The sequence below is a fragment of the Argentina silus genome, assembly GCF_951799395.1.
Source record: "Argentina silus genome assembly, chromosome: X".
Lineage (NCBI taxonomy): Eukaryota > Metazoa > Chordata > Actinopteri > Argentiniformes > Argentinidae > Argentina > Argentina silus.
In genome coordinates, this window is record NC_139653.1 from 21,114,862 (window position 1) to 21,132,248 (window position 17,387).

General features: G+C 39.5%; 1 protein-coding gene across 1 annotated transcript; it reads right to left on the minus strand.

Moving 5' to 3' along the window:
• Nucleotides 1-697: 697 nt before the first annotated feature.
• Nucleotides 698-11,981, minus strand: LOC310823384 (spastin-like). Its single transcript, XM_083696226.1, has 16 exons — nt 11,689-11,981; nt 11,242-11,325; nt 11,069-11,152; nt 10,775-10,941; nt 10,489-10,622; nt 10,273-10,366; nt 10,048-10,122; nt 9,827-9,898; nt 7,485-7,560; nt 7,212-7,303; nt 6,930-7,009; nt 6,772-6,814; nt 6,275-6,354; nt 6,097-6,167; nt 2,376-2,416; nt 698-2,271 (listed from the first exon to the last, which is right to left on the minus strand). The coding sequence occupies exons 1-16, from the start codon at nt 11,795-11,797 to the stop codon at nt 2,146-2,148; spliced, it is 1,428 nt and encodes a 475-aa protein (XP_083552352.1). The 5' UTR covers nt 11,798-11,981; the 3' UTR covers nt 698-2,145.
• Nucleotides 11,982-17,387: the final 5,406 nt, after the last annotated feature.

Sequence of the window (17,387 nt, forward strand, 5' to 3'; positions counted from 1 at the left end):
CTGATGTCAGCGCAATCATTCAGAGTGTAATTGGACGTATGGTGTTTGAGGAGCTCTCTTTAAGAGAATGCTACATATTATAACTTCAGTCATCAGTACTGTGACCTTTCCCTGAAGAACACGCACATACATGTACACACATGTAAGCCTATATATCTCTCAGTGACAGGCTGGGCTTGGCTGAGGACGTGGCTCCCTAATGTATGACTGTCACTCCCCCCACTTAGGCCTGTGTGATTTACAGTTATACAATGGGTTGATGAAAACAAGCATTGCGATCCGCTGCATATCGTGCCTAACAACTCCACCTACCTGTGACAACATGGACAATAAATCAGGGCATCTCAGGCACACTCAGTCCTGTCCTTCACTCACCTTGACCATAAACAAAACACATATGACAATGCCCTTTATGTTGCAAAGAGCATAGCAGTTCCAGAGCTCAAAGACACATATATTATGCACGTGTTGTCATAATGGCAGTGGGCACTGAGATGGAGGACATGGGAATACAAGTACTGTGGCGCCATCTACATATATCAAATGAGCAATGCAGCTAGGCCTATTACTCTAGAGTGAGTCCAAGTACAAGCATGTCACAGTGATATGTACTGAGTCCACTTTTAATTAATGTACACAACATTCTCACAGTGGAAAGATTGTTTAGATATGTCTGTGTATAATAAAACGACAATGCTGATAAGAAAACCCCCAAAAATGTCTTTATTATCAGTCAAGGTCATTCCAGGCAGTTATATAACTTCATATTATGCACACACCTCACCAGTCGTCAACCAATCAGATCATCAACCCAACCAACTGATCATAAATCTGGAGCTTAGAAGATATTTGCTACCATCTTGAGGCATAAGATGAATAAGACTAATAAACCTGGACTGATACATTTAGCATCAAAACCTTACTGAAAAGAGAAATACCCATACCATATAATAATCACAAAACTGCAAAAACTGCTAAAAATAAAAGAACAAATAACATGGATATTTGACCATGTAGGAAGACATGATATAAAGCATATGTTTTATACACACTTATTTGGCCATTTCCATGCCTCAAGGATTACACTTCATAATACTGAACAGAAATTATCTACAACAATCTTTTCCCGTAAAATGGAGCAAATCCCTCCCATAATTGACAGATCTTTAATTTTACACTGATAAGCCTTTAAAACCTCTGCATAATAGCTTATATGTCGTCTCTATCAATAAGTTAACAGCGGGTTAGGCTTAATTGAAGTAATATCATGATATGATCATCATAGGTAGAATAGAATAGATCAAAATATTCATATTTTAGTTACATTCTTGTGTAAATGAACATATAATTGAGAAACATTAATTATAGCTACAAAGGTCAGATTTGGTATTAGTACATGGTCTACCTTAAGCATCAATACATTAAAGGGGAAATCTGGAATTCAAACAACAAAAAGCAGTCCCCCCACCACTTGTGTGGGTTATCAGCTGAGGGATGGGGCTGGAGAAATGTAACCACTCTCAAAGTCATAGACTGAGCTACGGATGCAAAAATTGACTATCCATGAGGTCAAAATGATAGTTTCAACCACGTTTGAAGCTGAACAGTTTTTGTTTGTGATTTAATTGTTTACAAACAACGGAGCAAGACAAGCTTATATTTTAGGTTCTGAGGGGGGTTAGACAGTGCAATTAAGCTCATGAGGCATTTATAAGTTATATAATCACTGGCTATATACATAAATTTAAAAGTCCAAAAATTGCCCAGTTTTCCCCTTTAAGATGAAGGGCCAAAAATGTTTCACTTTTACAGTATCAACATGTATTCTCCCAAAGCAGTCATTCCACAATCTCAACACTCCAGAATGGAAATCCGGTTCCTACTGTATGTATTTTACTACTAAGGTCTTGATGATTGAAGATATGATTAATGGTTGAGAACTAATGATTAAAAAATCATGTTAAAAACTTGTTATTGTGGAAGTGTTGTGGTTTGCCCACTTGGTATTATCATGATAATGGTTTCATTGGCAAGCCATCCACCAACACAACCAGTTGAATCAATTAACCAGTTAATTCAATGGTGATGGTCTATTTCACGTTATCTCTACTACCATTCAACTTTAAACTACCTGAGTTCCGTGTTTCAGAAGGCAGTTGTATCTCCATAGTCTTTGTTCCATCGGACGTAGAGACCAAGAGTCTGGGGACTGACACTGGGCTTTATACGCTTCAGTGAATCTTCGAAATCTTTGCACCTGATGTTCCGAATCTGAAAATGTGCATTCATGTATATACATAAATGTGAGAGGCAATACTCATATTGGTTCAATGCCTTATATGTTCTACTAGTCAAAGATGTGTCATGAACCTTACCTCACTTGCAGCCATGTTCTTTACTTGCTCTGGTCTCAGTTCTGCATTAAAGAAAAAAATCACACTTTTGAATAACAACCTGGACTAGAGGGTGCTGAAGGCCAAATACATGTATGCACATAATCATCTAATGCTGGGGAGTGTAGCACCTTTTTCTCAATGCCAGAAACACATATAATAGTAACTTAGAGCACCCTAAGAAAACATTCCCTAATTATAAACTCATAAAGTCAATTTGGGATACATTTGTAAGAATGAAGCGGGCAAATCGGGCATCTACTCATATCGCCTCAATGTGTAGCCCTGAGAACATCCATGGCTATCAATAATGGAAGGAGTAATGTCATTTGGGAATTTGTTAATGCCACATTTCAGCCATCTTCAGTTGTTGCTTGTTTCGAAGATGTTTTGCCTTAAGTCTCCTCTTCAGCAAATGAAATGCATGTTCAATAGGATTTAATCTGTAGATTGATTTGGCCTCTCAACAACTTTCCACTTTTTGGCCCTGAAAAACTCCCTAGTTGCTATGGCAGTATGTTTTAGGTCATTGTCCTGCTGTGTGATAAAGCACTGTCTAATAAGCATGGAGGCATTTCCTTATACTTGGGCTGACAAAATGTCTCTGTACACTTCAGAATTCATCTTGCTGCTGCTGCTGCTGTCAGCAGTTACATCATCAATGAAGACAAGTGAGCCAGTTCCAGTGGAAGCCATACATGCCCAAGCGATAACACCCCCATATTTCACAGATGAGGTGGTATGCTGTGGATATTGGGCACTTTTTTTCGCTACATTTTACTTTTGCCATCACTCTGGTACGTTCATCTTTGTCTCATCTGTCCACAAGACTTCCAGAACACTGCAGGCTCTTTTAGGCACTTTTTCTTTCTTTTTTTTAGCAAACCGTAAGCTGGCCATCCTGTTTTTGTGGCTAACTAGTGGTTTGCACCTTGCAGTCTAGCCTCCTTTCTGCTGGTGAAGTCTTCTGCGGATGGTAGTCTCTGACACATACAGTGCCTTCGGAAAGTATTCAGACCCCTTCACTTTTTCCACATTTTTTTGTGTTATATTGTGACTTATTATTGTGACTCAATTCAAAATGGATTAAATTAACATAATTTGCCATCAATCCACACACAATACCCCAAAACGACAAAGCGAAAACAGGCTTTTAGAAATTTCCATAAATTTATTACAATTGAATGGAATACCTCATGTACATAAGTATTCAGACCCTTTGCTATGACACTCTTAAAATTGGACTCAATTCAACTTTGCATTTTAGCTCATTTTAAGAGTGTCATAGCAAAGGGTCTGAATACTTATGTACATTTCTGTATTTCAATTTTAATAAATGTACTGAAATTTCAAAAAACTTGTTTTCGCTTTGTCATTCTGCGGTATTGTGTGTGGATTGATGGCAAATTCTTTTAATTTAATTCAATTTTAAATTGAGTCTATAATACAACAAAATGTGGAAAAAGTGAAGGGGTCTGAATACTTTCCAAAGGCACTGTACCTCCTGGAGAGTGTTTCTGATATATGGGACAGTTGTTTTGGGGTTTTTCATCATGGTCAGCATTCTTCGGTCATCCACTGTTAAAGTCTTCCTTGGCCTACCAGGCCGTTTGTGATTTCTGAGCTCACCAATGCTTCTTTACCTTTTTATGATGTCCCAAACTGTTAACTTTGGTAGTTTTAAGGTTTTGGCTATGTTTCTGATTGATTTGGTTCAGAATGCCTCATAATGGCTTCCCTGACTTTCATTGTTGTCTCTTTAGTCCTCATGTTGACAGACACCAAGAGCAGACTCCAAATGCAAACACAAAGCCTAGAATCAATACTAGACCTTGAGAGCTCTCTTATGACTGCACAAATGATGTGACGGAAAATACCTGACGAACCAGAAACACCTGTCAAGCCAATTGTCCCATCACTTTTGGATACCCTAAAATTGGGAGACTACACATAAAAAGTGCTGTAATTTCTTTTTCAGATTGGTTTCACCATTTAGAAATTACAATCCCATTTTACAGTCCCCCTATTTCAGGGCACCAAAATATTGACAAATTGGCTTAATAGGTATTTCTGGTTAGTCAGGTGTGTTCCGTCACATCATGCTATTGGTGTCTGTCAACATGAGGACCAAAGAGACGTCAATGAAATATCAGAACAATCAATCAGAAATCATAGACTTACTAAAATCAACAGTTTGGAACATCATTGAAAAATAAAGAAAGCACTGGTGAGCTCAGCAATGTTCACCATAATTAAGAAAAAAAAAAAAACAATTGTCGCACAGATCAGGAACACTCTTCAGGAGGTAGGCGTGAATGTGTCAGAGACTACCATTCAAAGAATACGTCACCAGCCGAACTACAGAGGCTTCACTGCAAGGTACAAACCACTAGTTATCCTCAAAAAGATGGTCAGGTTAAAGTTTGCTAAAAGGTATCTAACAAGTATAAGATTCAGACTGTGAATAGACTCAAAATCGGGTGTTGGTCATGATTTTTATCAGGGTTTGTGTCTGTCCCTCAGAGTTCACAGGTCTGTTAGGAGACATGCTAATCAAGCCAACCATTTGGAACTGGTTTTCACCACACCCAGTGATGGTGAGTGATCAAGTTATATGTGACAAGAACTATCAAACTAACATACAGAGGGCAATGCTTTGTATCCTGCTTCAACTGGGTGATAGATCAAAGGAGTAAAACCTTACAAGAGCTGAGGTAAAACTCAGTTCTTGGTTCAGACCACACAGCTGGATCCAGAGTATGGACTTGCTCTGCTGCCTGATTACACCAAGTAAAAGATTCCTTAAACACAGAAGTTGTCACTTTTATTTTCTTACAAAACCTTGTCTTGTGGACGGATAAGCCAAATATGATAATGTACCATCGTGATTGCAAGAAGAAAGTTTGGAGAAGGACCTGCCCAAGATTTACAGCAGACCACCTAATCTGAACATGGTGGAGGGTGTGCTATGGTTTGGGCATGTATAGCTGCCACAAGAACTGGCTAACTTGTCTTAGTTGATGAAGTTACTGCTGACAGCAGCAGCAGAATTATTATAAGTGTACACAAACATATTTTCTATCTAGTACAAGCAAATGCCTCCAAATTCATTGGGTGGTGCTTCATCATACAGTAAGACAATGACCCCAAACATACTGCCATAGCAACTAGGAATTTTCAGGGCCTAAAAGCAGAAAGTTCTTGACTGGCCAAGTCAATCGTCAGATTTAAATCCAATTGAACATGCATTTAATTTCCTGATGATAAGATTTTAGGCAAAAAGACCTCAAAACAAACAACTGAAAATGGTTGCAGTACGGGACTGGCAGAGTATCACCAGAGAATATACCCAGCGTCTGTTGAGGTCAATGGGTCACAGACTTCAGATATTGCAGATATTGCACGCAAAGAATTGTCGACCAAATACTAAACATGAGTCCTTTATTTTTTCAATACTTTTGGAGCCCTGAAATAGGGGGTGTATGTTTTAAAAAGGTTGTACTTTCTAAATGGTGAACCCAATCTGAAGAAAAACCCATTGAATTAAAGCTAAGAATCTCTACTTTTACCCTATAGTAAAACTGTTGGAGTATTGAGACAAAATAAAGGCAAAATTCTTCCTCTTTACAATACCTATGGAGAGCACTGTATTTGATAGGGTCCATTATCTGCTACTTGGACTTTAACCACCAGTTGCCCTTACCCCTGATTGGTCCCAGAGCAGCATCTTTGGCCAACGAGGTTAGATCACTTCCTGAGTAGCCCTCCGTCATTCTAATAATATTAATGTTTGAGGTGGAGCAGAGTTAATGCATGTTTAAGACATTGCTTGACATGTACAGTATATGGCCAAGTGTAATGTAGTAATGTAGAGTACTTACTTCGCTAGAAGCATCAAATCCCCCTGGCCTAGTGGGTTTCCTTGCTTTCCCAATAGATTTCTCAGCAACTTGAATCGCGTCTAGAAACATGACAAATACAAAATGTAACATCAGTTTAACAATGCACCCAGACAAGTATCCTAGGGTAAGTTCCCTAAAAGCTTTGTAGTACTAATATCGTCTTTACGTCCATAAGATTGTCTCACCACGCATAAATCTTTCCAAATCAACTAATTATACCCAATCCGGTTCATAGTGGTTGTGTCCTGAGTGACCCTTACAGTTCAGCTTGAACTCCTCATCTTCTGCACTAGGTAACTAATTACCATATTTCTAACCTTAGAATTCAGATTACAGTCAAGCGGAGTCATACCCGTTAACATTTTTTATTATACTACACATTACATTGGGATACATTTTTGATAAACATGGTTAGTCAATAGTCATGCAAAAGAGGAAAACAAACAATACAAATATTATACTAAGATATAGCCCACCTCCTCTGTGGGTAAGGCCACATACACCCTTTTTGCAAAGCGCCTGTAAAACAAACATAATAAGTTATGATTGACCTGCCTCACAGTTCACAAGTTTTATCAATAAGGAATAATTGCCCCTGATGAAAGGTAAATGTTCTATTCAGGGGTACATGTACCTGAGCACAGCTTCATCAAGCTCCTGAGGCCTGTTGGTGGCTCCCATCACCAGCATCCTGTCATCCCCATTTGACTGCACCTGGAAGCAGGAGAGCTGACATGAGTGGAGATCAAGGCTCACTAAAAACTGTGTAGCCAGTCAAGCCTGTGTAAAAATGGCTTTGATAGCACTGTATCACGATCAATGTGTACTGGATGGAAGTGTGTGTGTGTGTGTGTGTGTGTGTGTGTGTGTGTGTGTGTGTGCGTGTGTGTGTGTGGATGACAATATTGGTCTTTACCCCATCAAACTGAATCAGGAATTCTGTTTTTAACCGACGGCTGGCCTCATGTTCTCCCTCCCGCCGCTCACAAAGCAGGCTGTCAATTTCATCTGAGATGAGGTTTTCAAACAAAGAAAACAAAGAACATCATCAACAGGTCTACATGCAGCTATGTTCGGCCATTCAGAATCAAACAACCAGGGTAAACAAAAACAATTAAGCTAATTATTTAAAATGCAACTGTTTAGTTCATTTACAACTCAAAAACACAAAACAAATAATTCATCCAACCTATAAAAATGATGGACGGCTGTAATTCTCTGGCGACAGCAAACAGTGCCCTGACGAGTTTCTCGCCCTCTCCCATCTGTGATAAAATACAATCTTTATTGTCCATTTTTTACAACAGATATTATCATTTTGCTGTCTAAGTAGCCTACCCGACCAAGACACATATTACATATACACACATACAGTGCCCTGCATAAGTAATGGGACAGTAAAGCATTTTTTTTAAATCAAAGAATTAATATGTGGTTAAAGTAGAGATTCTCAGCTTTTATTTGATGTACATATTGGTTTCACCATTCAGAAATTACACCACGTTTTATGCATAGTCAAGTTACCCAAAAGTAATGGGACAGATTTATGAAATGTCCACATTAAGCACTCATGTTTAGTATTTGGTGGACAATACTTTGCATGCAATAACTGCCTGAAGTCTGCGACCCATTGACCCCACCAGACGCCAGGTATCTTCTCTGGTAATGCTCTGCCAGGCCTGTACTGCTGCCATCTTCAGTTGTTGTTTGTCTTGGGGTCTTTTTGCATAAAATCTTTTCATCAGGAAATTAAATACATATTCAATTGGATTTAAATCTGAATATGGGCTTGGCCAGCCAAGACCTTTCCACTTTTTGGCCTTGAAAAGGTCCCTAGTTGCTATGGCAGTATGTTTTGGGTCATTGTTTAACTGTATGATGTAGTGCCATCCAATTAAGTTTGATTCTGACCCTCGACATATCTTGCACGTCATCCCTCCTCTCTCTCACCATCCTTCCTGTCAATCTCTACTGTCTCTATCTAAATAAAGCAGAAATTCCCTAAAAAAAAGTTAGCAAGTTCTAGTGGCAGCTATCCATGCCCAAACCTAACACCCCCTGCACCATGTTTCACAGATGAGATCGTATGCTGTAAATCCTGATCCTTTTTTCTCTCTAAACTTTATTTTTGCAATCACTCTGGTCCATGATAATTGTTATTATGTCCACAATACCCTTTTCCAGACCTCTGTAGGCCTTCTAGGTACTTTTTAGCAAACTGTAACCTGACTATCCTTTTTGAGGATAACTAGTGGTTTGCACCTTGCAATGAAGCATCTGTGGTTTAGCTGGTGACATATTCTGCGGATGGTAGTCTCTGACACATTCACGCCTACCTCCTGGAGTGTTCCTGGTCTGTGGGACAGATGATTTGGGGGTTTTCTTAATTATGGTGATCAATCTTCAGCCATCCACTGTGGAAGTCTTTCTTGGCCTATCAGCCCATTTGTGATTGCTGAGCTCAACAGTGTTTTTGTTTCTTTTAATGATGTTCCAAACTGTTGATTTTGGCAAGTCTAAGATATTTGTTTCTGATTTTTCATCCTAACAATGGCTTCCTTGACTTTCATTGACACCTCTTTGGTCCTCATGTTGACAGACACCAATAGCAAACTCCAAAAGCAAATAGCAAACTCCAAAAAACTCCAAAAGCAAAAGCCTAGAGTCAATACTACAAATTAACAGCTCTCTTATGCCTGCACAAATGATGTGATGGAACACCCCTGACTTACCAAAAACACCTGTCAAGCCAATTGTCCCATTACTTTTGGGTACTCTAAATGCATAAAAAGTGTTGTAATTTCTGAATGGTGAAACCAATATGTACACAAATACCATCAAATAAAAGCAGAGAATCTCTACTTTAACCTCTTGGTTGGCCAAGCCCATATTCAGATTTAAATCCAATTGAATATGTATTTAATTTCCTGAGTGTGGGGCCAAAAGAAAAAAAAAAGTTCACTGTCCCATTACTTACACAAGGCACTGTACATACATACATAATTACAATTACATTATCAATTAAGTCAGCCACGGTACCACGGGAGCATCGACTCTGCTTCGCCTGAACTACCTCTTAGTGGAATGATTCTTGATTTTTAAATATTTTTCACATCTGTGGAAATATAGTGCCGTCACACCAGAAAATCAATCCGCTGCCTCTTGGTTTTCAGTGGCATTACAACCTACTTTACAAACTATCAAAATTCAGTTAAAACCGTTGGCTTTTATAGTAACTGGCTACTTGCAGACGTACTTATATATGCACTGCTTTGTATAATCAAAAGTATAAGCACCTTTTGATTCGCATTAAATGCAAGTTATCAGACAGATCAGTGTGGATGGAGTGGTACTATCTGTCTTAAGACAATGGTCAGCTATGGGACTCCAACTGGCAACCTTTGGTTACTAGCCTGCATCCCTAACCTCCAGGCTACCACTACCCATGATGACAGAGAGATAAAGCTCACTAAGCTGCTAGTTTATCCATTGTGACTCTATACACAAGAAGTAAATGTTGAGACCACTTACATATTTAGAAGTCAAACTGGCAGCACTGATGTTGAAAAAGGTGGCATTCGATTCCATGGCTACTGCTTTGGCCTGGGGATGTGAACAAGGGGATCTGAAATTCAACCCTAAATCTTGACCATACAAAAATAAAATAAATCTACAATATGCAGTCAGTACCACATGGTGGTCACAAATGTTGAATTCATCTACCAAGTCTCAAGGCGTCATGATCCACTCACCAACATGGTCTTCCCGTTGCCTGGAGGACCAAAGAGGAGCAGGCCTCGTGCTGGGGTTCTAAGGCCAGTGAACAGCTAGATGGTACAATTACCAACAGACTGTATTAGTGAACTGTTGATTGAAGTGATTAGTAGCATTTGATAAACATAAGAAGACAACAGAATGCAACTGAGCAAATAACAACAGAGCAGAAAAGAACTGAACCACACATTTCAAAACATCACCTCTGGTCTAATGGCAGGTAGGATGACAATCTCCTGGAGTGCCTGCTTGGCCAGCTCCTGCCCAGCGATGTCTTCAAAGCCAACTGTGGCTCCACTGAAATGAACATTTACATGTCTTAATCACTCTAGAATCATTACAGAGCAGTTTCAACTGCACTTAATAGTCATATCATAATATCCATAATCACTCTCTGGCTAGGGCTCTCTCAATCCCACCTATCCACAATTTCATTCAGAATCAAGTTGGCCAGTTTGCTGTCCACATTCTTAAAGTTCTTCATATCTCTCTTTTGAGGTTCCTTTGATGCTGCAGGTCTTCCATTTTTTCCTTTTCCAACCCGAGGGGTAACCTTGGGCAAAATACACAAACTATCAAAGCCAAAAATTCACTACACACAAAACAAAACTAACAAAAAACGAATTAGCTACATGGTAAACTTGAAAGAGCATCTAAAACTCAACTTTGTTACAGAAGTTGTCAGTAGGGAGGTTATAAGACTACCTTTGTGTCATTTGCCCTGTAGCCTGGTCTGACTGTGCTGAAAGGCTTGCTATGACTAGATATGCCACATAGTCCTGGCTGGCTTTTTGGATCTGGCTTCAATGAAGGGGAAGGATGACCTGAGGGATTTTGAGGATCCAATTTCTTTTTAGACGCTGCTCCACTTTCTGTGGTATGAGAAAATTGATCTTAACGATTTCAAACAGTCAAACAGCGACAATGAGTCAAACAGTGACATCACTTGTGGAAGAGGTCATGATGATGTGGAATACAAAAATCTTGTGTAAACTTCACCTAAAAGTGCAAGCCGGTCCTTTGCCATGGTAAGATTGGTGATCATTTTAGCTTGAAGCCTCTTTGCCCGGTCATAGTGGTCTCCTGAAGATGGTGAAAAACACAGAGAAATATGATATCTGGCCACAATACTGACAGACTTTTTCTATTTGTTAGAAATAGGCAGGAATCACCTTGTCCAGTGGCCTCAACAGCAATACCCTTCTCCAACAAAGCAATGCCCTTCTGATACCATTGAACTGCCTCCTCCTTGACACCTACCAGAGAGGGAGAAAGAGAGAGCCATCATTTCAAAGAAGAATACAAATTGCTGTAGCTATATTGACATGTCTACAATCTCCTAAAGAGATTGCTGTTTTATAACCCCTAAAAGCCAAATCGAAAGCGAAATACTGATTTGATACAACCATACAGTATAACAATGCCTGACAGCCTTGTAACACCTTATGTTGACACGCACTTCAATTGATGAATTGTTCTATTTGCGAAAACATATTGAGGAATTTATCATTTTTACTTTTCAAATAACACTTTTCTAATTTCAGATTCCTCCATGAATTCCGATATCCTAAAATGGAAATGGAATAAGCAAAAATCAAGCAAAAAAGACATGGGCCAACCTTTTTCGTCCTCATCAATCCTCAATGCCAAGGATAAGTATTCGAATGCCTGTTTATGATGTTTTTTAATAAGGTCGCCGTTATCTTTACAGTCCACCGCCCTCTTCATTTTGAGATGTTTCCAAAAATCCAACTACAAACAAAATATAAAATGCAGGCAACACATTAAATACAAGTAAAACAGCGTTCAGCTCTTAGTGTTGAATGTCTTCCTCTGAAATTCATTCGCATTTCTCAAATATTTCTCATTTAGACAGAGAACACGCCGTTATACTTGTTGACACTTTCTCACAACAAAACCATTGCAGTAGTCGATCGATTCATCTGTGTTCCGTGAACGATAATAGTGGAACTCCGCCCACCTACCTCGGGTGTATGTAAATGAGGATTTCTTCAAAATAAAAGCGCCCATATGGAGATAAGAGTACAATTCACAAATGTGTATCATGATCCGTAAACAAAAAACACAAAGCACAAATAGAACACCTCTTCAATTTAGCTTTTGCACTACTGCTTGTTTGCACATACCATATTTATTATATTGGTCTCTAATGATACATCTTACGTAACATACCTCAAGACCTATTGCCCTTGTTCAACTGTACATATCATATTGATATTCATCTCATGTATATTCACTTCTTATATTCATTTATTTATACTCACTGTAATACCTTATACTGTAATACCATGCACTGTCTACAATATCATGTCTTTTCCACTATGCCACTATTTGCACTATATGGTTAGATGCCAAACTACATTTCGTTGTCTCTGTACTTGTACTCTGTGCAATAACTTATGAATTAAATTAATTTAATCTAATTTAATCTAATCTAATCTAATCTAATCTAATCTAAACCTCTTGATTTGTATTTGTCATTTACTATCCACAAATAAACACCTCTTGATTTGTATTGGTAAAAATTATTTGAATAAATGCAAAATGATTTGTGAGTAAATGCTCTAAAATGTGTAAACAAACATCATGATGTGTGAATAAAAACGAAAGCAGTGACAAACATCTTTTCAAATTTATAAGCAAAAAAACATTGTGTTGCGTTAGAACTGTTGAATCTGCATTTGCGGATCACATTACGCCTGTGGATCTGTTTACAGAATTTTGGCACTAACATTCCGCTTGTACATACAAAACTGATCCACAAATGCATGGCTTTGGCGCAGTTAGCTATCTCCACTGCAATCTTTGTGGAATTGTTTTTCCAGCCAATCACGTAACGCTGTTTGATGACATCATGCCTTGTTTTGTTGTCTTCACTGGAGCTACCTGTCCCTTCCATAGCTGTTCTTGATCTCTGCAGGTTATACATTTGTCCATGCTGCTGCTGCTTCTACCATTCACCCCTAGTCTACCGTGTTGCCTTGCATTTGTGACTGCACAGATTGATTTGTATTTCCATCTATACACCATGCACTCTACAACACAATGCGTGCATGATATTGCCTGACACGATGTTAGATAACTACTTTTAAACCTTATTTACATGTAACCATATGGATACCTTAGATGTATGTTGTAAGGAAATAAAGTGGGAGAATGATCAATGTTGAACATAAGACTGTTTATCTGACATAACACTAAATATAAACATTGCATTGCTGATTTATATCTGTAAGTAGTTGGACATTTAGGGTTAGGGCCACAGGCCTCTTCAAATTCCTGAGAGTGCGTTCATGTTTATCATGACCAGTTGTGGTCCAAGTCTCCACCGGTCACATCAAGCCTTCCTGTTTGCTGTCACAAAATGCTATAAAAGAAGAACTGCACTGTAGAATGCTGCATATCGAACTTATTATTATGACAAAACAGAGTAGATGGATAATGTCATGCTGCTACACTTGTTAATACAGGATACATTGACATAATAAAAATAACATGTACAGTAGCAATGAGTTCCAAGCCCAGTTTCCCCATGTTAGCAGCCACCAAAAAAATTATGAAATAATCAAACTTGCAAACTAACAGAAAACTTACACTATGTAGTGACAGAAAACTGCCCCCCCCATGTAGTGAAATATGCACCGTTGATACAAGAGACACAGGGTAGTGGGTTTTCTGTTGTTGTTGTGGCATGGTAGCAAGCGAGCGGCCGTTTAAAAAGGATAACTATGTAGAAATCATTAGATTCAAGATTCAAGATTTCTTTATTTGTCACGTGCATACAAGTATACAGTGAAATGCAAAAGTGACAGTGCCACAGAGTAGTGCAACAACACAATAAGTTTTAAAATACAATAAAATAAAATAGAAGTACTAAAAAATATACAGTATGGACAGTATAAACAGTATAAACAATATGAACAGTATAGCCAGTAAGCAATATAAATAGCAGATGGATGATTATGTGTGTGCATATGTGTTAGAATGACAGTGCATGTGTGAGTGACTTGAGGGGGGCACTGGTGGGGTCATCGTTGATGATTCTGATGGCATGGGGGAAGAAACTCAGTCTTAGCCTCTCTGTTTTTGCTGCATGACAGCGGAGGCGTTTTCCTGACCGCAGCAGCTGGAACAGTCCATGTTTCGGGTGGTGAGGGTCCTTCATAATCCTGTATGCTCTGGTCCTACACCTCCTGGTGTACAGGACATGGAGAGGGGGGGTCATTATATGTTCTTACAGAAGACCAAACGATGCCACTGGATGTAGGGGCGCATGATGCGCTTATAGTAATGATGTATGTAATGATGATTCCTGTATGTAATGATAATCCCTGGTTTTGGCAAGTTTGTCTGCCTTGACTACTGCAACGCACTCTTGGCTGGTCTCCCCGCCTCCACCATCAGGCTCATCCAGAACACTACCGCCCGCCTGGTGTTATCTCCCCAAATTCTCCCATGTCACTCCCCTCCTCTGCACCCTTCACTGGCTCCCGGTAGCAGCTCGCATCAGATTCAAGAGATCCTGGTGCACGCCTACCAGGCAGCAAAGGGAACAATCCCTCCCTACTTGCAAGCAATGGTCAGCTCCCAAACCTCTGCACGATCGCTCTTCCACCTTGGCTGGCCGCCTGGCACCGCCGCCTCTACGTGGATGCAGCAGCCGCACTACTCGGTCACGGCTTTTCACTGTCCTGGCGCCCCGCTGGTGGAATGAGCTTCTCACTGCTGTCATGACTGCAGTCACTACCAATCTTCCGCCGTAGACTGAAGACTCATCTCTTCAGGCTACATCTTAACAGTCCCTCCTAAAGACCTCTTCAGCCCCACTACCCCCCTGTACTAACCCTAACCCTAACCCTAGAAACCTGTTCAACCCCACTACCCCCCTGTACAAGTTTCTCTCCTGTAAAAAGAAAAAAGGAAAAAAAGAAAAGAAATCTTCTTCTAGCATTATGACTGCCAATGGTCCCTGGTCTGAGCATTGATTACTTTATCTTATGATGACTGATGGATAGATGATTCACTTACTTAAACAAATGTATTTGTTGTAAGTCGCTTTAAATAAAGGCGTCTGCTAAATGCCATAAATGTAAATGTAATGTAAAAATGATGAGAAGAACAATGACTTTGGGACGAATGCACTGGCAAAATAATAATACAACCCCCCAACGCGGTCAGCACGGCAAAAAAACAACAACCTCAAAACATACTCCCCCGTGATGTGTCTACAGAGACCTTGAGCATAGTTCAGACAAACTGGAGTGTGTTTAAGTAAATGTCCATGCCAAATGACTCCAACGGTCCCATGGGGTCAATGGTTGCTCTCAGCTGTTCCATTTGCTGGTCAGCTAGTGGGCTGGAACAGTCACCCCAAAGTGGGGGTCCTCTGGATGACCACTTCCCTTCCAGTCGATTAGCGAAATGTACAACTCCTGAAAGAAAAAATAAATCCCCCAATTGTAAAAGCCTTCATTATGATTGTACAACATTGTTCTGTCAGTGTTTTTTTCTGTGCCAGAGTGTTTAATTTGTTGTTGTACTATGTATTTATAAATTGATTTCATGATTATTTCTGAGCCATAAACCAATGTTTCATAGTAAAAATAGAAAAACATTGTTCACTAGTTTAATCACATGCTAAGTTACAAAACAATGTGCAACTATTGCTCAAACCATACTTATTAATGATAAGACATTCTTTTGACAATACATTTTATTTACTGTACCTCTAGATTCTCTGGTTCCACAATGGGATTACAAATTTAACCCATTTCCCACAACTGGTTTGGCGTCACATTCTGCTCTGTTCTCATTGGATGGTTATCCCATCCCTCACAGAACACGTCAAGATTTGCTTGCAGACGGGGCAGGAACACATAATGGCAGTAGAATAGTCGAGTACTGCTGCTGAGGTCCAGCTGTCCCTGCTCCTCCAATGAGTGCAAAACGTGGTAGAACACATTGGTCACCATCCACACGTCTCACAGCCTTTCAATCCTGAGGTTACATTTTTCAATAATAAATAACTTCTAACTTCTATAGGACTTTGGACATAGTTCTAAACCAACAGATTTCATGACATATAAATGTATGTACATGACATTAGATTCCCATTTGTAATAATAATAATAATAATAATAATTGTACATTACAACTTACATTTGATTGTGCACACTTTTGTCTGCAATAAAACTCCCATTCTCAGGCTCACGCACTGACAACATCAGACGTGCCACTGCTACGTTTTCCACACCATGGTTTGCTCGTACTCTAGAAAAAAAGAAAAATAAATGTCCTCATGATTATCTGCACCCTACCCCTACTGAAAAACATTTGTTTTTGCTTTCCTATTACATTTCTTCTTAAAGCCACAGGAAAAAAGTGCCACTTTCAGCTCCACCAAAAAAGCACATCATACTTGAGTGGAAACCCATAGCGCTGAACAGAGTCGTTGACAAAGGCCAGTGTGGTGGCTGATAGGCCAGTGTGGTGGCTGATAGGTTCGATGCAACTCCCAGGTACATTATCTACATGAAAACCAAGAAAAACATGACTACAGCATTGCAACACTAAGCTCACCAAATACTTTCATTGCTAAGATTTTTGTTACTCTTTACTTTAAATAATTATATGACAAACCACCCTCATTGCAGTATTCTGCACTGACTAGCAGTTCCAATTTGAATGCCTACTACAGCTGATACACATCTTCTCCATCTCAACCATGGCCTCTATATCGTTGTGTGTATTTCACTTATAGAATGAAACTGACATCTACAGATGCCCACCAGAAGCCCTCCTTTTTATATACACTAACAACCTCAACGTCTTGTACAGACACTGCTTCAAAGTAAAGTTTACTGGTGACACAGAAGATGAAGCTCAGAGGTTGCACAAAAGTCTTATCCAACAAACTCAAGTAAACCTATGAGCTCCACATTTGCCTCAGGTCAACCTAGCAAAACAGCTATTCCTCAATAGAGAGCAGGTGGAGAAGCTTAGCTGTTTATGTGGGAACCTTGGAGGACAGGGGGCTCCACTTCATCAAGAACACAAAAGTTTCAACAGAGCACTTATAGAGGCTTTGGCATCTGACTCCAAGACTGAAATGTACTGAATGACTCAACAGCTGACAGAATGTAGAACCTAGGCTATAGCCTACACATGGATAACACATTGCTTTTCAGTCATAGACACGTTAATAATTGGGGACACTGGTTGCTTACCGTTTTTGAAAAGCCATTTTCTGGTTTATCTTTTTTGTACCACATGCCATGCGAACCGGCTATGCATTTAA